This window comes from Lagopus muta, chromosome 3 (genome assembly GCF_023343835.1).
Source record: "Lagopus muta isolate bLagMut1 chromosome 3, bLagMut1 primary, whole genome shotgun sequence".
Classification (NCBI taxonomy): Eukaryota; Metazoa; Chordata; class Aves; order Galliformes; family Phasianidae; genus Lagopus; species Lagopus muta.
Window position 1 is genome coordinate 91,423,966 of NC_064435.1, and position 22,274 is coordinate 91,446,239.

The window sequence follows — 22,274 nt, forward strand, 5'->3', positions numbered from 1 at the left end:
CACCCAAATACTGACCTTATTCACAGCTTCCACAAGCATTCTCATCTCCTTCTCAACGTCGCTGACAAATTTTAAATCTTTCCTGCAACAACAACATACTAGGTAAATGAGGCAACTGAATATACAAAGACTTTATTTTTTTTAACATTATTTTTACCAACAACAAAGTTAAAGATCTCAATTAACTGAGGCAAATACAAGAGTTTAGACTGCATTTCAGTTTATACACAACTCAATTGGCATTTTAAAAACGTCAGCACTATTATGAAAATCTTGAATTATTTTCCTTCCAAGCCTTGGAAGACAGCATAAAATTCTACAATACAGCACAAGTGTCTGACAATACAACTCTAAATTTTCAGATCAGTAAAATGAAGGTTTTAAATCTGTCATTTCAGTGGTTTTTCAACCACTTGTCATTAATGCAATCCACGGGTATTACATGATTAGATATAAAAATAAGTACTGGTTTTAAAGAGTCAAATTCTTTTCCAAGATAGAAAAAAAGTGCACTGGCTGGTGAATTAACGAAAATAATAGAAGAATAAGACTAACTGCAAGGAAACACAACATTCTTGATATGACATCTTCAGGATTTTTGTAATTAGTTTGCCCTAATTAATCACAGTAGATTGAATCTGTCAGTGAGCTTTACACTCTTTTTAAATGAGCAGGTAAACTAACTTCAAAAGTAAGGTTAACATTTGTTAGCACATTATCTTCACACAGAAAAAGGGTACCTGAAGATTTCCAACTCAAAGTTAGCAGTAAATAAAGTTACTTCTTCAAAGGCACCACTTCAGAGCAAAACATTATTTCATGAATTATGTCTGAATTTCAGCAGACAAGACATGGATGCCCTACAAAGCTAGATGCTGAAATGAAGGCACGATCCACTTCATATGATCAAGTGGTCTCAAGCAAATATGCAAAATGACAACACTGAGTTGCTTGTCTATCAAAATCACTAAATCAATGGATTCAGATGCTAAAATGGACTCAGCCTATCATTGGAAAACTTTCCAAGTTGAGTACCACATTGAATGGAGTTATCAGAAATCCTGAATCTTCAGTTGAGAGAAGTATTATACGACTCAGAGAATTCCAAAAAACAGACTGTCGGATTTAACCCTCAGAGTTAGAAATAAAGGTCACTCCAGACACCTATCTATGAAACAAAGTCAGCAGAGGCAGCACGAGATGCAGCACTGGACGAAGTGCTAACACAAAAATCAGTAGCTAAAAAAAGATCTATTCAGAACATACTTAAATCCAGAGTCAGAAAGCAAATGAATTAAATGACAGCCATGAACCAGCTGACTGAGAATGTTAATTCCCTGCAGTTTAAATGAGTTGGTGAGATGAGCTGTACAGAAACTAATTTAATGGGCATCATCTAAAACCCATAGTTTTACTACTTCCCTAAAAAGCAGAAGCTGGACCTCACTACCTTTTTGGCTTGTTACTTACTGTCATTTGCTGATGACACAAAACGAGGAAGAATGACATGCCAGAAGGCTGTGCTGCCATCCAGCAAGACCTAGACAGGCTGGTGAGCTGGGCAGGGAGAAACGTTGTGTTTCATTACAAGGGCAAGTGTAGAGTTTTGCATCTGGGCAAGAACAAGTCCAGGTACCAGTACAGGTTGGGGACTGACCTGCTGGATGCAGCACAGGGGAAAGGGACCTGGGGGTCCTGTGGACAGCAGGATGACCACGAGCCAGCACTGTGCCCTTGTGGCCAAGAAGGCCAACGGCACCGGGGTGTATTAGAAGGGGTGTGGTTAGTAGGTCCAGAGAGGTCCTCCTCCCCTCTACTGTGCCCTGGTGAGAGCATATCAGGAGTACTGTGTCAGTTCAAGGACAGGGAACTGCTGGAGAGAGCCCAGCACAGAGCCACAAAGATTAAGGGCGTGGAGCAGCTCCCTTATGAGAGGCTGAGGGAGCTGGGTCTCTAGTTTGGAGGAGAATGAGGGGTGTCCTCGTTAATAAGTATGTAAAGGTGAGTGTAAGGAGGATGGAGCCAGGCTCTTCTCAGTGACATCCAGTGATGGGACAAGGGGCAGTGGGTGCACACAGCAGGTTCCACAAAAATATGAGAAAACTTTCATGGTAAGGATAACAAAAGACTGGACCAGGCTGCTCAGAGAGCTTGTGGGGTCTCCTTCTCTGGAGACATTCAAAACCCACCTGGACATGTTCCTGTGTGAACCTAGCCTAGGTGTTCCTGCTCTGGCAGGGGGATTGTAATCAATTTCAGACTAATCTAATTTCAGACCTCTGCCACTAAGGCTGACAAAGCAAGATTTCCTTTAGAGTTTCAAGTTTTCCTTTTATGTCATGAGGTGAAGCTGTGATGAAAAAATAAAAAGTCTCTTCTCAATTCTGCATAGTTTTGTCTATCCAAATTTGGCAGCAAGCATCATAAAACTGTTTTAACTTAATAAGTAAAGGGGAGTGCCAGGTCAATATGCAAGGAAGTACATTCTGTACTGCAAGCTACAGAAAAACATGAACTCGCACTGAAGGGTGGGAAGAAGCATGGAGTTAACAAGCAACACTGGCAGGCTCTGATGCTAGCAAAGATTCTGAAATGCCAAGAATAACGAATTCATTAGGAGATGTTAGTTTAATGCAGCAAGATGAAGGCTAGGTGAGATTCGATTGTACTCAAAGGAAAAAGAAAGAGCATACATGTGGGAAATACGTGCAAGATATTTAATGTAGTAAAAAAGTGAAAATCTGTATCTCGGTTTCTGACAGAGAACAGAATCATGATCGATTTTCCATCTTGCTCTCTAAACTGTTTATTTACAACACCCATCACCATTAAAATACATACCTGGCATCTTCTTTTAAAAGATCACTGTACTTTGGTCCAGAAGAACGAGTGTTAAAAGGGTCAGAATTATCATCTATTTCAAGAGCATCGGCAAGGCGCCTAAATTCAACAGTAGGAGAGAAAAAAAGCAAAAACATCACACATAAACAACAAAAAAAAATCAACCTGGAACATTTTTTCACTGATGAGTTACCAATACGAATAAACAACATGTAAAAGATCGGATTTTATACATTTGATACTAATATTTAGGACTCTTCAATATACCGTACTACTAAATCTCAGATAGCTCAATACAGATTCCTATTGGTGGTGAGTGTCGTAAAATCCAACTGGCAACTGATCACACGTGGTGCTCCCCAGTGTCAGTGGTAAGACATGTCTTGTTTAGTATCTTTACTGATGACCTGGATGAGGGCATTGAGTGCACCCTCAGTAAGTTTGCAGATGATACCAAGTTGGAAGGAAGTGTTGATCTGCCTGTGGGCAGTAGGTAGGCACTGGATAGACATTATTGAATGGCCAATGGGATGAAGTCCTGTACTTCGGCCACAACAACCCCATACAACATTACATGCTTAAAGCAGAGTGGCTGGAAGTCTGTGTGAAAGAAACAGACCTGGGGGTGTTGGTTGACATGAGCCAGCAGTGTGCTCAGGTGGCCAAGATGAATAATGACATCCTGGCCTGTATCAGAAACCGCATAGCCAGCAGGAGCATGGAGGTGATTGTCCCCTCCAATTCACATCTGGTGAAGCCACACCTTGAGCACTGAATACTGTGTTCAGTTTTGGGCCCCTCGCTAAAAGAAAGACATCAAAGCCCTGGAATGAATCCAGAGGAGGGCAGGTGAAGCTGGTGAGGGGTCTGGAGCACAGGCCTTATGAGGAGCAGCTGAGGGAACTGGGATTGTTTAGTCTGGAAAAGAGGAGGCTCAGAGGAGACCTTATTCCTCTCTACAACTATACCTGAAGGGAAGAACCTCCAGGGGAGGTTCAGGTTGGACATTAGGAAAAATGTCTTCTCTAAAAGAATGGCCAAGCATTGGAACAGGTTTCCCAGGGAGGTGGTTGAGTAACTGTCCCTGGAGATGTTTAAGGAGAGGGTAGATGTAGTACTTAGGAACACTGTTTAGTGCACCATATTAGTGATAGGCGGACAGTTGGACCAGATGATCTGGGAGGCCTTTTTCAACCTTGGTGATTCCATGATTCTGTAACACAAGAATCACCTCCACATTTATCAGTTCTGTAGGTCATACAGAAAATAATTTTTTTCCACATTGCATTGACTTATGAGATCTGGAGCTGTTTGGAAAAAGACAAGTAAAGTTGTTGCCCACCTGTTCCTCTGAAGAGCTAAACATTCTTCATCGCATTGCAACCTGAATTAAGAAAACAACAATTAGATTCACTAAGAATAAAATAAGTCCTTTTAGTCATTCAGAAAGGAATGCTAACAGCAATCTGAGGAAATTCAGATGAACTCCAAAGAATTTGGGCCTCACGGACAAAAAGTTGAAGTTAGTAATGTGCCTTTGCAACAAGAAAAGCTTATGGTATTCTGAGCTGCATTAAACAAAATATCGCCAACACATCAATGGATGTCATCCCTCCCTTAACTCAGCACTTGTGAGGCTGATCCTGGAGTACTGCATCCAGTTTTGGGTTCCTCTGTACTACAGATATTTCAGCATACCAAAGGGAGTCCAACAAAGGGCTGACTGAATGGACTGCAGTACTTGTCCTGTAGTAAGAACGGCTGAGAGAACTGGGGCTGTTCAGACTAGAGAAGAAGCTTGACAAAGATCTTAACAATTTATCTAAATCCCTCAAGGGATGGTACAAAGAGAACAGACCCAGGCTCTTTTCAGTAGTGTCCAGAGCCAAGGCAGGAGACAATGGGCACACAGTGAGACACAAGAAATTCCTCCTGAACATCAGGAAATACTAATTATGTGTATGTATATATACACACACCACACACACACACATACATAATATACATATATACTAATTACATATATATATATAAATATATATAGGTGCAGGTGACTGAGCACTGGCACAGGTTGTCCAGAGCAGCTGAGCAGTGTCTGTCCTTAGTGCTCTGGCTCTAGACTCTAGAGCAAGGAGTTGGGACTAGCTGACTTTCAGAAGTCCCTTCCAACCTCAATCGTTCTGTGATTCTGAGTCTGCTGAGAGAAACTCTGAAACTAATACGATGTTCAGTATGCAATTATAACAAGAAGCTAAGGAATGATAGAGAGCTCATTCTAAAAAAAAAAAAAAAATTAAAAAAAAATAGTAAAACATTCTAATAGCAGTATATAGCAGTATTAAAGTAGAACTAGGTTATTAAAAGTCTTTTAACCAGAATTCTACTGACAATACTATGCATTTTCCAAGTCACTTATTCTCCATGTACTCACAAGGATTTCATATTTCTACATGCCTGTCCTTACCTGGCCTGCTTCATTTCCTTTTTTGTAATAAGTCTACTGATTTCCACTGAATCTCCAAGCTGCAGATCCGTTAACTTAGTGGCTATAGATATAGCAGCTATTCTGCAAAAGAACAGTATTAGTTTTCATTAGATCTTGGAAATAGTATATAAAGCTCCACACTTAGATATCCAGATAGAAGAAAAGCAAGCATACTTCCTTGTAAGATTACAGAACCGAGATCTAGTTCTAAATCGCCTAGTTTATCTACTTAGATAGATTAAAAGGTACCTCTCTCTCATGCAAATATCAACCTTGCTTCTTTATGAAATTATTCAGAACAACAATTCTAAGTCTGAACTAGCCAATGTGAATACTCCTTCTTACTTTCTTAATACTAAAACTGTATCTGAACATACTGGTTTAACAATACTTTTTAACTTTCCTGTGATTCTTCTTTATCTGTATGCAACTAAAACCTGTAGATTTATAATTACTTCGAAGTCTACCTAGAAAATATGGCTGATACAATCCAAAAGGAAAGAATGAAATGCCTAGTGAAACTTCAAATTTTCTTCATAAAACTTCTTCATCATTCCCATTAATAGCAAGCTTTTCTAGTCTAAAATTTCTAGCTAAAATTTCTACAAATAAAATACACAGCACATTTTAAAGTGAAATATCCCGTACGTCTCAAAATCCCAGATCTAAAATTCTGGTCTCTGAACTGTCTTTCCTGATAATTCTCAGATAAAAGGATACGTTTGTCTCCAAACTTCACATGACATTCAGAAAACAACTATTCACACATCAAGAAGGATAATCATATTACACTAAAAAAAAGCAGCATTGAGATACACTACCAGCTTCAAATTTATCAGGCTGTGACAGAGAAACAGGCCATCAGATGACAGGACAACAACATCTGTATCACATATACAGACAGAGCTCCAGAGCCCCTTTCCCGTTCCCTTGGGCACCCTTTGTGTGATATTAAATAGCTTTGAACTTGGTAAAACACTCTCAGTAACATTTTTGAGAAACCTGGACGCTCTATTAGCTTGGTGAACTCTCCATAGCAGTACCACGGGAGCAGTTTGGTTTTCTGTTTAGTCTCAAAAATGAGGATGGTGGAAAAATGCAAACCTGACTCCCATAAAACTGGAGTTTTTTAATGTTTTGGCGATCTGAACAGTTAGAGACACAAAATTAGCAAGCATTAAACGCTGTTTTTGCTAACATCACACGGTTAATTTGTTGGTAATATCAGTCAATTGAACATGTGTGAACCAAGAGATACAAACGCTTTAAACTGAACACTTTGTTTCCTTCCATTGACTTGGCTTATACACACACTCTCACTGACTTCACATATACCATCTTCCCTACACGAGTGTTTTTGGAGTGCCTGAGCCTCAGAAATAGTGGAAATATAACAGGCTTCAAAGACACAAACTTGCAATGCAGTTACCATCCAGCTTATCATCAGTGACAAGCCCATGCCAATTCTAAATGATAATTCAATGTTGAGCCAATCTTTTGGCTTATATTAGTAGTGGAAAAAAAAAAAAGCACAAAATTCCTGTAAGTCTACTTACTATTGTTTCTTAATGCTTCTGATTAATGCATTTTCACAGTACTAAGGAACCTATTAGGTAGGTGCTAAGCCACCTTCTGAAGAATTTAAGTCTGGGCATTGATCAGTAAGAAAAGCAATGCATCCTCAGCTGGGATAGTTCCTCAAATAACAGCTGAAAAAATCATTAGGAAGTTTTCTTTGAAAGACAAGAAGCATCTACATCTACTCTCTCCTATATACTGGTACGTAGCGCATAGTTTTTGTTGCACTTCAACCCTCCAAATTATTTTTTCTATTCCTTCTCAATTGAAGAGTAAAAAGGAGTTTTTATTGTCTCTATTTTGCTATTTCTATTCCATAACTTTCGAAGTTTGACTTGATTCTTGTTTTCCTTGTCCCTTCTTTGCCCTCTGACATAAGATAAAAGTAAGTGTAGTTTAGAAACAGGATTTAGAGACCAATTTATTGAAAAAAAAAAAAAAAAAAAAGAAAAAGTTAGGTAGAACCCAGCTTGCATATTGAAAATCAAGATTTAGACATTAAGAACCAAAGCTCTCATTACAGTCCATGAAATCTAAAAAGTTATTCAACTACCTAAATTTAGCCTGCCTATGTCAGCTTTATCACTCTTTAAATTCCATCATCTGCACTGACCAGGTTCCATCAGACATCAATGGGAATTTTAACAGCAACTCACATGTGGACTGTTAGATACTGTCACCTACGTTCAGATGTCTGAATTAGAATTCCACAGATGGAAAATCCAAGCTGTGACATGCCAAGACAGTTACAGACTGACAGCAAAAAGAGAAATGTGTCGCAGAACAGCAGAGCTGATATGGAGGCTCAGAGGAACAGGGAAAAAGAATCTGTAGGTGTTGAGTGTGAAAAACTTCATGAATGGAATATATTGCCAATACTGAAATCCAATCAAACTGCAAAGATCTAGTAAAAGAAGTAAAATAATTATCATAGTACAAACCTCTGATATGTATTGGATGCTTCTGAGCAAATCATACTCTCCTTTCTTCTTCCACATTCACACTGAAGTTCAACCTGTTGCATTACACAAGACAGCAGCTGGTTTAAACTTTTTTTTTTCCTTTTTTTTTTTTTTTGTTCAGGGAGGGAAGTGAGAGAGGTGAACTGTACTCCTACTGGAATAGTGACTACTTTAATGATAAATAATTCTAAAAAGCAAAAGAAACAAGCTCCATGACATTACTTGATATTTGAAGTTATAAGATAGCATGACATTTCTGGTAACAATAAATAAATAACAATAATAATAAATAAATAAATACATATAATAATAAAAATAATATTAAATATATAAATAATAATAAATAATAAATAAATAATAATAAATATAAAAATAAAAAAATATAATAATAAAAATAAATAAAAAACAATAACTTTTTGTCAGTAATGTTTTTGGCTGGTAGGTAATCATACTACTTGTCAGTGAATTTGCAATTAATTTTCACTGAGCATCTAACCTTTGCACAGCAGGATGTTGTTGGGCAGGGCGAAGAAGGATGACACGGAGCCATACAGGGATGATTACAATACAGTCTTGGAATAATACATGGCTGTTTACACTCTTCATCTATAAGACATTCCCCTTTATGACAGATTCTTTTACATTTGTGCATTCCACATTTTAACATTTGATTGCAGCGAAGTCCGCAGGAAATGTCAGTGAGGTGACAGGGAATATTGCTTCGCAGCTGAAAGAGGGGAGAAAGACAACACAAAAGAAAATCAGTAATTCTAACTGCAAATCTCAAAGCACTTCTGTTGTTAACACCTTTCTTTGGCATTACCCACACAAGAAATGTAATACTAAAGTACTTTGGACAAAGACAGCGTTCTTTATGTCACAGTCCATTAACATCAGTTAGTAGGAATACACATGGCATAAAAGATAAGACCTTTCCTATTTAATCATATTAAATACCAACTCCAATAATATATTCCATTCCAAAGAAGCCGTGAAAATACAACTCGACAGTCTTAGAAGCTGAAACATCACCTGGTTATCCCTTAAGTTACATAAACATAAAAGTACACCCAGAACATCAAGAACTATTTTCAAGGGACACATTATTAAGAATACAGAAACACTAAGACTTACTTCATGTTTGCCCATACACCATTTCTGAGTGAGATAGGTACAGGGTGGACACTTCTCCTCACTATGACACGAGTGGTACACTGCAGCCATAGATTAAAAAACAGTTTTATTACCATACTTCAGCCAAACGCCTTAAAAGAGACACTATGGATTATTACATATGAGTTGGTCATTAGTACACAACTAACGGGAGGAAAGATGCTTCATGCAGGGATCATTTGTTCTTTAAAATAGTCTTTGAAAATTACAATGGCAGATTTTTAGGTGAATAGTCTTCTGCATTTTCAAAACTAAACAGAGAACAGAAAACATTTGTAACTTCTGAGCAGGATTACACTATTAGACAGAATATAACAAAGCATATCTGTCCAACCTGTTACAGCACAGGCTTTCAGTCAGTGTAATTTCAAGGAACTCAGAAGCCAACTATTCACTACTGTTCACTAGATTATTCTACTCTTCCAATAGAGCATGTTCTCTCTAATTAAACGAAACATCTAATGCAAGCATGACCAACGCATGGCCTGCAGGCTGCATGCAGCCCACTCCCTGCTATAGAGGTGGGAGCTCTTCACCACGCGTGGCTCCAGGCACAACTCATTGCTCAACAACCAAACTACCAGCGCACTGATTTTTATGAGCTTGTGTGCAGGCTCTTGTTCATTGCTGGTAAAAAACACACAGCTAACGGCAGTGACTGTGCTGAAAAACAGTGTGACTGTTTTCTTTGTATCAGCTGTAGTTTCCATGGAAATAAATAAGAGGCACTATTTTTGGAGAAACTCATGGATATGCAGCACAAGACAATTCCTCAGCGCAGCCCAGGCAAACCAAAAGGTTGGACACTCATGGTTTAACGTGTTGTGACTATTAATGATGCCTGAATGTTGCTATCTGGATCAGAAAGAATAATGTGTTGTTTTACGAGTTATAAGTACCACTACAGTTACTCATGGCAAATTTTTAGTTAGTTTTGAAGTATAAGCTTTTGAAAATATTAAGCCACTGCAAAAATAGCTAACAAAAGCATAAATATTTTTCTCAAGCAGACTCATGTATGTACTCTGTTTTGATATATATTTTTTTAAATGAATAGCTTGACTTACCTGGATGATCGCAGTCATGTGGCCTGGTGCATGTTTTTTTGCACTCTGGTGGCTGAGTGCCACAAGGAACAGGGGGGTAAATCACTGATTCCCCACAGTAACAAGTCAACTCATCAAAACCTGAAAAAGCAAGTCACAAGAGATGTAACTCTGTATCGGTACTTCCCTAAGAGAAATTTTAAAAGAAAATGCAAATGTTATATTGTGGCATCTTTTTTTTTTTTTTTTTTATACTAAGAACCACAATAGTGAAATCACCGCCTCCTGTGCCTCCCACAAGATACGAAATGGACTACAGCCATTTCATAACAGCTATGCTTGCTTTTGGAGAGTGGGTTTTGACAACATCTTAAACTGCAGCAGAAGTAATGCTCTTGTAAAGTAGAAAGCTGTTCTTGTTCTATCATTGACTCAAAAACAGGGAGATATCTTGAATTCCCTTACCAAAAGCACAGCATCCAAATTTTGCCTCTCATTCAAAATCCTTTCTACAGCTTGTTTTCCTTCTTTACATATCTGACTCTATTCTGGATTGGAAGAATCTAGTCCGCATTTCTTTCCAGCTCCTGCTAATTTTGAATTTTCATTCTTTTAGCACTCTCTTGCGTGTGAGCAGATTTCATCCTTTTGCCCAGACCAGCACATGGTGCTGGGAAGATTTCAGACAAAATTATCAAAAGAGCATCACTCTGTAGAATTTGATGTAGAATCTCTTCTATATACTTCACGCCATTTAGCGCTACATGGATCCTCTTAATCAGTTTATGAACTGATGCACCCAGAGCTCGGTATGGGGCTGCTTCTATTTAACATCTTCATTAATGATCTTGATGAGGGGATTGAGTGCACCCTCAGTAAGTTTGCAGATGACACCAAGTTGGGAGGGAGTGTTGATCTGCCTGAGGGGAGAAAGGCACTACAGAGGGACCTGGATAGACTGGATCAATGGGCCAAGGCAAACTGGATGAGTGTCAATAGGGCCAAGTGTCAGGTCCTGCATTTTGGACACAACAACCCCAGGTAACCCTACAGGCCTGGGGAGGAGTGGCTGGAAAGCTGCCTGATGGAAAGGGACCTTGGTGTACTGATGGACAGTGGGCTGAACATGAGCCAGCAGTGTGCCCAGGTGGCCAAGAAGGCCAATGGCATCCTGGCTTGGATCAGGAATGGTGTGGTGAGCAGCACCAGGGAAGTCATCCTGCCCCTGGACTCAGCACTGGTGAGGCCTCACCTTGAGTGCTGCATTCAGTTTTGGGCATCTCATTACAGAAAGGACATGGAGGTGCGGGAACAGGTCCAAAGAAGGGCAACAGGGCTGGTGAAGGGCTTGGAGAATATGGCCTGTGAGGACAGACTGAAGGAACTGGGGCTGTTTAGTCTGAGGAAAAGGAGGCTGAGAGGAGACCTAATTGCTCTCTTCCAATATCTGAAAGGTGCTTACAGCAAGAGTGGGGTTGGTCCCTTCTCACTGGTGACATGTAACAGGACGAGGGGAAACGGCCTTAAGTTGCACCAGGATAAGTTTAGGCTGGATGTTAGGAAACACTTCTTTAGATAAAGTCTTGTTAAGCACTGGAATAGGCTCCCAAGGGAGGTGGTTGAGTCACCATCCCTGGATGTGTTTAAAAACCATTTGGATGTGGTGCTCAGGGACATGATTCAGGAGAGGGTTGATAGGGTAGTATGGTTAGGTTGTGGTTGGACTTGAAGCTTGAAGCTCTTTTCCAAACTAAGCAATTCTATGATCTTCACAGAAGGAGACTCCACAACCTCTCTGGGCAACTTGTTTCAGTGCTCTGTTACCCTCACCATAAAGGAGTTCTTCTGCACGATAGTACAAAACTTCCTATGATCAAGTTCTAGGTCATTATTCCATGTCCCATCACTACACAACATGAAGAGTCTGGCCTCATCCATATGCCTCCCACCTTCCTTTAGACATTTACAAACATTTATCAGATCCCCTCTCAGTACTCTTTTTCTCTGGCTGAACATACTCAGGTTACTCAGCCTTTCCCCACAGGAGATGCTCCAAGCCTTTAATCATCTTTGTGGTCCTCCACTAGACTCCTTCTAGGAGATCCCTGTCTTTTTTTGAACTGGGGAGCCCAGATATGGACACAGTAGTGTAAATGTGGCTTCACCATGACGAAGTAGAGAACCTCCCTCAACCTGCTGCCTATACGCTTTTTTTTAATGGGCCCTAGGATACCACTGGCCTTCTTTGCTACAAGGGCACACCGCTGGCTCATGGCCAATCTGCTGTCTACCAGGTCCCCAGTCTATCTCTGGAGAACTCCTCTCCAGCAGGTCACCCCCTAACCTGTACTGATGCATCTGGTTGTTCTTTTGGAATAATTCTGAGGTCTTTTCCCTGCTGCTTCCTGGAGTGACAGTGTCCCCTGGCTCTTCATCATTCAGAAATACATCCCCTTCCCTCCCTGAATCTAGTTCAAAGCTTGCTAATAAGTTCAGCCAGCCTGCTGCCCAGAACACTCTTGCCACACCTGGTCTCTCATGTCACACAATGTCAACACGCTAGATCTCACAAAGGTGAGATCTGATCCCACAGAACCCCAAACTCAGAGCGTGGTATCAGCTCCACAGACAATCATTCACATTATCTTTTCTTCCCCTTCCTGAATTCCCACCTTGAATTGGGAGGAGAAAGGAGAACACTACCTGCGCTTCTGATCCATTCAACATCTTTCCAAGGGTCACCAAGTCTCTTTTGACTACCTTTGTTCTGCCTTCACTAGACTGAAGTTACTGAAAGGACCTGGCCGATTTTCAGGTTAATATGTTGCTTTTTTAAAAGAGAATGTTTGGACACGGTAAGATTTGTTTTCCAAAGAAAGGTCCTACCAGCATGCACTCTGAAATACAAAAGCATTCTTCTTTCCATTTCAGGCCAAGATCAGAAAGCTTAGTATTCACTACTATAAAGGTCATATAGTTTCCTACATCAAGTGGAGAGAAGCAGTTGTGGAAAACTAGTATCTTAATCTGACACAGATTTTAACAGAGTACACACTCAGATAAAGCTGCTGCATCAGCTCAAATCTGTAGCTTAGTAGTTCATAACAAAATAGTACCTCATGGTTATCAATCTATTTGAAGCAATCTTTTTTAGTACATCCACCATCTAGGGCATGACCAAAAAGCCTATGACACACAACTGGCATCTACTTGCACAGACAGTCCGTCTAGAGAAAAATCACTAGCACACCAACATGGGAAAGTCTAATTTTTAAACACCTAAACAGATTTTGCTATATATTCCAGTACCTATAAAATTTACTAACTTGTCAACAGAAGAGTTCCATCAACTTTGACATTCTAAACTTTTTTTTTAATTTTTACTTTTGAATGATTGTCCTCAAAGTTTAAGTGATTGCTGGATCAATGTAACTGAACATATTTCACTTTAATTCAAGTAAAATTTAATAAAGTTACTAACTCATCTAAAATAGAATAACTTTCTTTTTCACTATAAAAAACCAAAACAAAACAATGAGAGCAAACTACAGATCTTCAGGCTCTGATCAAATTCTACGTCCAACTCTGATCAATTAAAGTGAATACATTTCTATAACATGTAAGAAAAAAAGCACTGTACACACTTGTTTGCCAGCAGGTTTGACAACTGCCCCGGTGACAAGGCTCTTCACATCTATGAAGTCCACAGTTGAGTTTGCGACCACAAACCAAAGAACATTTATGTTCTGTGTCCTGTGGGATGGCACAAAAGAAAAGCAAAATTAAACCATAAAATCAATAGGTTTGTTTCTTCTGTGAAGTCATAACCCGGCAATTGCAAAACCACTAGGAAGAAATAAGAAGTTATTTTAATGGTCAACTCTCTCCTTCAGGTGACAAAGACAAGAATCTGTCAAGGTGGACCCATTAATTACAGTGGATTCCTGCCTACAAGGGTCCTGAATCTGGTATCATAGAATGGCTTAGGTTGGAAGGGACCTCAAAGATCATCTAGCCCTAACCCCTTGCCATGGGCAGGGCTGCTAACTGCTAGATCAAGCACCAGAATAGGTCCCATGGCCCCGTCCAGCCAGTCCTCGAACATCTCTGAGGACTGGGCATCCACAACCTCTCTGGGCAATTTGTTCCAGCATCTCAACAGCCTCTAAGCAAAAAACTTCCCCAACACTTACCTAAACCAGCAAGTCTGAGTGGCTACTAGTTTTTCTAGAGGTGTATCTTTTTCAAAGAAATCAAGTACTGGTCCAACAGAACAACAAAAAGACTGTCAGAAACCGCCTTCAGTGCTTTAACATCCTATACAATGACAGGGACTGAATGAGCATTGCACTTTGGGTCACCAAAACAGCAGTAGCTTACCCCCAGCCAATCAATCAATCATTGGTTCGTAGTGTGAAAGGGTGGAATGCAGTGAAATTGCCAGGTCACAGCCTGAACCGATGGTTAAGCACCAGGTGGCTACCCAGGGAGCTCAGGTAAAAGGAACACACCTGAGTGACCAGAAGGGGGGGAGCCTGGATCCACTCCTCCTCACTCTCATTTAAAGGTTAGCAGCTGAGGGAATGGCTATCTCTGGGTAAAGATAACACTCCTCTTCAGCCACCACTGGTCGCTGGAAGGGGTAAGCCTATTTCCTTCTTTATCACCTGTATGTGATTTGAAGGCACTGTCATCACCTTCTTTTGCCATACACAACACATTTAGGGAATCAGAAGGAAAATTTGTGCTGGAACTTGAAGATGCTAAATCTGTTTATTTTTCATTCTATTCAATATTGTTTAGGCTGCACTTGCAATGTTGTTTCCAGTTCTGGGCCCTGTATTAAGAGTTACATTGGCATACACAAGGAATTTCAGCAAGGGATTGAGAAGATGATGAACAAACTAGAATCTCTCTCCTGTGAATAAAGGAGAAGAAAGCTGGGACTCCTTAGACTAGAGAAGAGGATGCTTGGGAGGGACCTTATCAATTTATGCAGGTCCCTAAAGGTCCCTAAAGGCTATGCTGTTAGTAGTGCCCTGTGCCAAGGCGAGAGGCAATGGGCACAAACTGAGACATGGGACATTCCCCATGAACATTACTAAATATTCATTGACTGCAGGTGACTGACCACTGGCTCAAGTCACCAACAGTTGCTCTGGCGTCTTCATTCCTGGAACTTTTCAGCTGCTGTCTGGACATGATCTTGGGCAAGTGGCTCTGTGTGGCATGGCCTGAGAAGAGGCCAGATGACTCCAGAGGTCCCTTCCAAACTCAACCATTCTGTGATTCTATAACTGTCAAAACTATATACTGAAAAAAACAGCTCAGGCCTGACACATACTACTTTTCATCACAGCAGGTATACACCACTTTTAAAGTTTATCCTGTTAAGATTCCAATTGCGGACTTAAAACTATAATCTATGATGGAGCTAAGTAATATCACACCCTCTCTCATTTTCCTTGGAATCAGTGAACCAACAAAAAGTATCTTTACTTCGTTTTTAAAAATTATAGAATTATTAAGCTTGAAAAGACCAACCATCAATCTATCACCACTATGCCCATGTTCTCAATTGCCACATCTACGTGTTTCTTGAACATCTACAGGGATGGTGACTCCACTACTTCCCCGGGCAGCCTGTTGCATCACTTGATCATTCTTCCAGAGGAAAAAAAAGTTCCCTAACATTGAACAAGAACCTCCTCTCACACAACTTGAGGCCTTTATCTATCACCTTTAACTGTATTTAAGCTAAAGCATGTTTTTACAATGCCCATGAAATGAATTTTGCAGAATAAACGCACGCACAAACTTTTGGAGCATGACTTGTACTGGAAACAGAGATTCAAAATACACAAAAATGCAAGGGCATAAAAGCAAAAAGTCTTAACTTCACAACAAAACACAAATGCTTCATTACAAGCAGTTTCTATAAAACCACACTGGGCTTACCACACAGCAAACTTCATTACACTTGTGTCGTCCACATGACCTCTTCTTGTTGCATCGCTTGTCGCACATAAAGGTAATAGCAGCTATTAAAAAACATAATCGTGACATAAGTCATGATTTGCTGTTTGCTCGCACTGAGAATAAAAGCTTAAGTCACAATATTAGGCTAAGGACGTTCTAAGGTCTGGTCTAGAGAAGAGCAGTGTGGGAAGTTAGTGCACAAAAACATAAATTAGTTGCACTTTCACATTAATTCCCCAGGTAAACACTTGCCTTGCTTTAAACAAGCCCTTGTTCAAAAAGATTTTTGGAGAGCAGTTTATTTCACATTGTTCTTTGTACCATAAACTCTGCAAACAGAACAGACAAAATAGGACTTCCTGATACACTGATTAGACTACAAATAAACTTACTACTATCCTCAAGCAATGTGAACAACTATTTCTGAGTTCTTAAATGTTTTTACAACTTCATAGCTAGAAGTTCAACTTAGGAAATATGCAGATTACTACATTACTGACCTCGTACTGAGTACCTCAGTATGACAGGGATCCATCAACTAAAATGTCTGTAGATTGAGATTCTTCAGTTTTAACAATTAAATAGCATACGAACTGCTCCCAGTATCAATCACTAAAAAGCAGGATGAGCAATTCTTTGTGTACGCGGTAAATATCTGAACTCTCCAAGCAAGTATCCACCCCTTTCTAGAGGGTAAACAACCAGCACAAAAGACAGGCAAAGGCAGCAAAGACTACACTTAGAGAACTCCTCCAACAGTAGTTTAGCAAGCTACAGTGGATTACTCCTATGGTGCAGTTCACTGCTGTTTCAGGTCTCCTATCTTTGTTACATCAATGGAGTGGTGGGAATGGCTAGAAACATCCATTCATTCGTTCATTTCCCTTCCCTAAAGTGATCTCTCTTGCTCATCCACAAGATCAGCAGATACCAGAGGGTGCTCTATGACTATTTTTGTGTTTACAGGGTGACAGCACTACAGTCCCACATAGAGTAGAACTGTGACATCCTTATGTATTTACATTTAGCAGCTCCATGAAATGTTGCCATAATCCAGCTTACAAGACAACTCCTGAGGAAGAATTCTAGTCAAGTGATGCTGACAAAATAATCTTATAATCAAATCCTTTAATTTGATATGCAGACAAAATTCAAAGATTCACTCCTGCTTTGATTGAAGGCCTTTCAGAACAGAGTTTTCGGAACAGCTTTCAGGACTTCTAAGTCTTGAAAAACATCATCTGCTTTATTTAACATAAAATACATTAAGTCTCTCTAAAAACTGAAAATAAAAAACAACAAAAAACATATCACAATAAAGAACAAATTGCCAAGGAAAATCCTGAACAACCAGAACTCAAAAGAATATGAGGAAAAACTTCAGTGAGCTCAGAAGTTCTGCCACCCTCTGAAATTTTGTAGTAGAAAAAAAAAACCCACCCAAGACAGAAACATACAGTAGAGATACAAAATCAGCATCAGAAATTGAAGATGACTATTGAATCGCATATTTGGCAACTTCTTGAGTAAAAACCAAATCTAATGAGCTGTCTCATTAAGACTTCAAAACTATTTCATATTATATACTGAACAAATTATAAAATAATACTACCTTTATTCCTGAGTAGAGCACACGGGACTTCCTAGGAAACAAACAGGGAGCAATTATATTGCAACAACTGCAACTTATTCATCTAGAAAGTACCTAGTCACATATGGCAACAAGTTTTCAGGTGCATAACACTCTAGGACACAAGAAAGGAAAAAGCTGGAAAAATCCTCATCAAATTTATGCATTAGTTCATGTTTTAATCTACATTTTTTTAATCTTGACATTTTAACACTTGACTTTTTTCCCTAGAAATTCAGTAGCAAGAGGTTTGTAGTTTAAGATTCCTCACTTAACTCAGTGGATAACACTGTGAAGTAACACATTTGTCCTAGGAAACAAGAAACTTGCATTGAGAAAAACTACGCCCTCCTCAAGAGTACTAATAAAGTTGGAATTTGTGCTTTGAACACTTGTTTCAAAAAAAAAAAAAAAAAAAAAAAAAAGCAAGACTGACATTTTTTAAACAAAAAGTCAAATCTCATGACTGAAAATTTTTACTCAGATAAAATACTTCAACATGAAAATAAAAAGCTCCTGAGACAGTAACCAAAGATTTCAAAGCTATGGTTATGCACAGTATACTTTTAAACTAGGCCACCAATTACTGTAGGACAACTGGTGAGGTTCTGCTGTTTCATTACATGAAAGTACAAAGAAAGACTAAAAACCAATATCATCTCCAAAATTTCCTACAAATCTGTAGGCTATCACTATACATTATTTAGCTTTTCCTCTACCTTTCTCTTGTTCACATTACTCTTGGTCAAACTATCATTCTCTGCACCACATCATTACTGCAGGACAATACAGGCTTTGCAGCCAGCTTACACAACAAAAATTCTGTAAGTACTGCAGTAATCCTTCAGAAACTGTATTCATGGTAACTAGCCTACACTGGCCCTTCACGGCATATCTAGCTGATGTCTATCAGTTCTAACATAGCAGACACCCCTGTAACTATGGAGGCAACAACACCTTTTTACCTTCCTTTTCTCCACAGCTTAAAGAAAACAAAAACAAAACCAAAACCCACCAACTACCTGTTTTCCTGGTCAAGCTCTATGCACTCACCTTTTTTTTGAAGCCACACCTACAATAAATATTTGATGTTTGAGAACATGGTTTACAGTCTCCTTCATGGCACAGGCTTTCACATGTATGAAGCAACTCTATCAAAATTAAAGTAAAAAGATTAAAATAAATAAAATGCATGATCAATAACAAGGTATTTATCAGGAGCACCACAGTTTGCAGATACCAAGCCTACTGGCAGCTGGGTTTCCATTCTGACATATGTGCTCAAACAGACAAAAGAGTTCAACGATTTCACAGTTGCTTTTTTTCTATTATTTGGAACTTTATGATCCTGAATATGTAGACTAAACAGTTAAGTCTACAATTAACACTGATAATGCACAAATACCTTATATATATATATTTTTAATTTTCACAAATTTTAAGTACATAATTCTTTCTTCTTTTTCATCCTAAATGAAAAAGACTTATGCATACCTTCATCTTTCACTCCCTGAGTTAACTGCAGTAAATTACACTTCAGTGGAATTTCAAGTATAAGAAATTATGATTAATTATGTAGTTTTATAAAATTGAACTCTCAGTTAAACATACTTTTATTTAATTAATGCAATCACTGAAGAGACTATTTAGTTCTGTAAATAACTTCTTCCTTTCAACTGCCCAACATCACATTTCACTGCATGGCCTAATGCCACATTTCTCTTTGTGGCCACAGTGAATGAGTGCTTAATAACAGCATCTAAATGTTGTAAGCGAAATCATTTATCTCCACCAGTCTTCAAATCAGCAATGAAGATCTAGGCAGGCTTTTAAGAGACACAAACAGCAAGAAATTCCTACAGTTCCACCAGTATGAAAGTCTATGGAAACAAAATTTTAGAACTCACTATTGTAGACGATTCCTTTGAACAAATACAGCCTCACAGGCTCTGCAGTAGCACTTATACTCAAATCCTTCAAAATATCTTTGACATGAAAGTTGTTTTTTTTTTAAAATAATGTGAGATGTTCTTTTGATACTCTGATACAGAAAGTTCTCATTACCATAGCTACCACAAGAAAGAGGTTTGCCACACGTTTTTCCACATGATGGGATAGGATCAGTGCATATTTTACGTTCAATACATCCTAGTTCCAGTAACTTGCTAAGAGGAGTCTGACCACAGGGACAGCGATAAACTACTTGTGGAAGTCGTGGACAGAGTTGGCAAGGTTGAGGATGGCATACTTGCGTGCAGTTGTGCCTCCCACAGTTTAATGTTCTGTGAAAAAAATAACAAAAAAAAAAGGGGAATTACAATGACATGACCACTAAGTATGAACAAAATGACCTCTCATTTTTCAGAAGCCTAAATTACAGTGAACTTACTTGCCACACGTATTCTGACACGAGAAACTCCCAAATCCATCATAAAATTCTTCCTTTGTCCCACACAATACTTCTTTGAAGTTTTTCCCACAGTAACACACTAAAAGAAAGCAACGTTACACAGAAAACAATAAAAGTATCAGTGACAAAACACAGCAACAGAGCAAATGCAAAATTGTGAGATGCAAAAAATAGTTTTTTTTTTTCCTAAGTACATGAGATTTAATTCAGAGATTTCTCAATCCTACAGATTCTGAAATACCAATTTTGTTTTGATGAGACAAAAACCAAAGGGGAATCTATAGCTTCATATTAAAGCAGTATACATTACGAGTGAAGTATTACCTAAAAATGTCAAGAAAATGAAAATATTTTTTGAATTATTTATTTAGAAAACTGTATTTGCTTTAGTATACTGGAACAAGTATGATATAGTTTCCTTTCCACAACTGAGTTTAGAAAATTTTAAGCAGCACTCATGAGTACTTCGTTGAAAGGTGATTTGTCAGTCTCTATTCTTTTTTCGTAGTGTTTAAAGTCTTGGAATGATGTAATCTTAAGTAGGATCATAGGTCAATTCAGGTTGAAACAGTCAGCTAATCCAAACCCTCAAAGCTGAGCCAGCAATGAGATCAGATCACATTACTCACTGTTTTACTCAGCTGGGTCTAAAAAACTCCAAGTTCCCACGTACACACAAAATGTTTTTCGTTACAACCAGTTCAGTTTAGCCTGTTGTCTTGTCCTCTTAACATACATACACAGGCTGGCTCCATCTTCTTGATAATCTCCTGTTAAGCTACTGAAAGACTCAGTCCTTCCTAAGCCTTCTCAACCTAAAGTAACTAGCTCTACCCATCTTCACGGAACATGTGTTCCAGCATCCTAAACCTCATAGCAGAATTCTTCTAGCCATGTTTGTATTCCTATTTTAATATATAGCAATTCTAATTTTCCAGTCTTTAAATATTCTAGCAACAGATCTTAACTCAAAGTAAAGCCCTGCCTCATGGCAAAGTCCTCTTCCTCCCCACCTCTTGTTTTCCTAGTATACATATATCATGGAGGAAAAGTGTAAGGCATTCTGATACTTACCTTGCTGTACTTTTAGCTGGCAAGGTAAACACTCTCCTGCATGGCACACCTGAGTACATCTGTGCTTGCCACAGTTTAAAGTACTTCCACATACATTAGAACAATGAATTTTTGTTGACTGGCCACAGCGAACTGAATGACTGCAGAAGAATGACACCACATTCTGTCAGCTACCTTAAATCCACAGAGAACTTACTGAAAAGCATAACAGACTTCTGTCAACAAAATGGGGGAAAAAAGACATATTTTGAAACTTGAAGTATGGCTACGCATTGGGCCAAGAGCAGATATTTCCATTACACCATTACACAAATCTTTCCTACAGCTTTAAATGATCTGAAGTCCACTGGGTACAATGAAGACAGTGATATGAGTATTAATAGTGATGCAGCCCACATTTTTCACAACTAAGAATACTCCCCCCCCTCCGCCCACATCAGTGTAGCTTGAATTTAAATCTCTCAGAGATTGTAGCTGCTTAATCGAGGAAAGGCAGAAGAATTCAAGTTTAAGCTTTTTTGTTTGCTTTTACCTAGGATGCATGCGAATATAACCAACATAAACTGCAATTTATTATAAAATATTCCGACTCTAAAACTCAAAAATTTCCTGGTCTTTATACAGTTGCAACAACTGACTTTACCCACTATGAGATGTGCAAAATAGCAATTTGAAAATAACTTGAAGTTTGAGGTGCATCTTGGATGCTGATACAGCACGTATGACAAAATGCTACTTAGAATGATGTTTTAAATGTTAAATGCAGCAGTATTAAAAAAAAAGCAAACAGCAATTTGCATGCATTTGGGAAAAACAGAATTGCCTCTTCTTTTACTAACTATTCCTTACAATTCAATGAATCAATCTTACGTAAAATAAAATACAGTTATCTACAATTTATCTGTTTTCCCCTGAAGGTTAAGTGCCTCCACCTGCAAATAGGACACAGGAATAGGAATGCTAACACTGAATATGTTCTTTTCTTTTGATTCTGAAAACGAACATGGTCAAATATTTTATTACATAGAATCAGTCATAACTTCCTCTCAGAGCAACGGAGTATGAAAGATCACAAAGCATGGGCAGTACAGTCACA

General features: G+C 38.8%; 1 protein-coding gene across 3 annotated transcripts in view; it reads right to left on the reverse strand.

Moving 5' to 3' along the window:
* Positions 1–22,274, reverse strand: part of NFX1 (nuclear transcription factor, X-box binding 1) — a 71,002-nt gene that overhangs the window by 15,332 nt on the left and 33,396 nt on the right. For all 3 annotated transcript variants that reach the window (XM_048940708.1, XM_048940706.1, XM_048940709.1), the window contains 15 exons: positions 21,179–21,318; positions 20,084–20,183; positions 19,759–19,976; positions 18,748–18,845; positions 17,677–17,707; positions 16,044–16,126; positions 13,730–13,838; positions 10,107–10,226; positions 9,001–9,080; positions 8,363–8,593; positions 7,846–7,919; positions 5,306–5,407; positions 4,184–4,225; positions 2,842–2,940; positions 16–82 (listed from right to left, as the gene is read on the reverse strand). In XM_048940708.1, the coding sequence (XP_048796665.1) occupies positions 16–82; positions 2,842–2,940; positions 4,184–4,225; positions 5,306–5,407; positions 7,846–7,919; positions 8,363–8,593; positions 9,001–9,080; positions 10,107–10,226; positions 13,730–13,838; positions 16,044–16,126; positions 17,677–17,707; positions 18,748–18,845; positions 19,759–19,976; positions 20,084–20,183; positions 21,179–21,318 (1,594 nt within the window). The remainder of the gene's footprint in view (positions 1–15; positions 83–2,841; positions 2,941–4,183; positions 4,226–5,305; positions 5,408–7,845; positions 7,920–8,362; positions 8,594–9,000; positions 9,081–10,106; positions 10,227–13,729; positions 13,839–16,043; positions 16,127–17,676; positions 17,708–18,747; positions 18,846–19,758; positions 19,977–20,083; positions 20,184–21,178; positions 21,319–22,274) is intronic.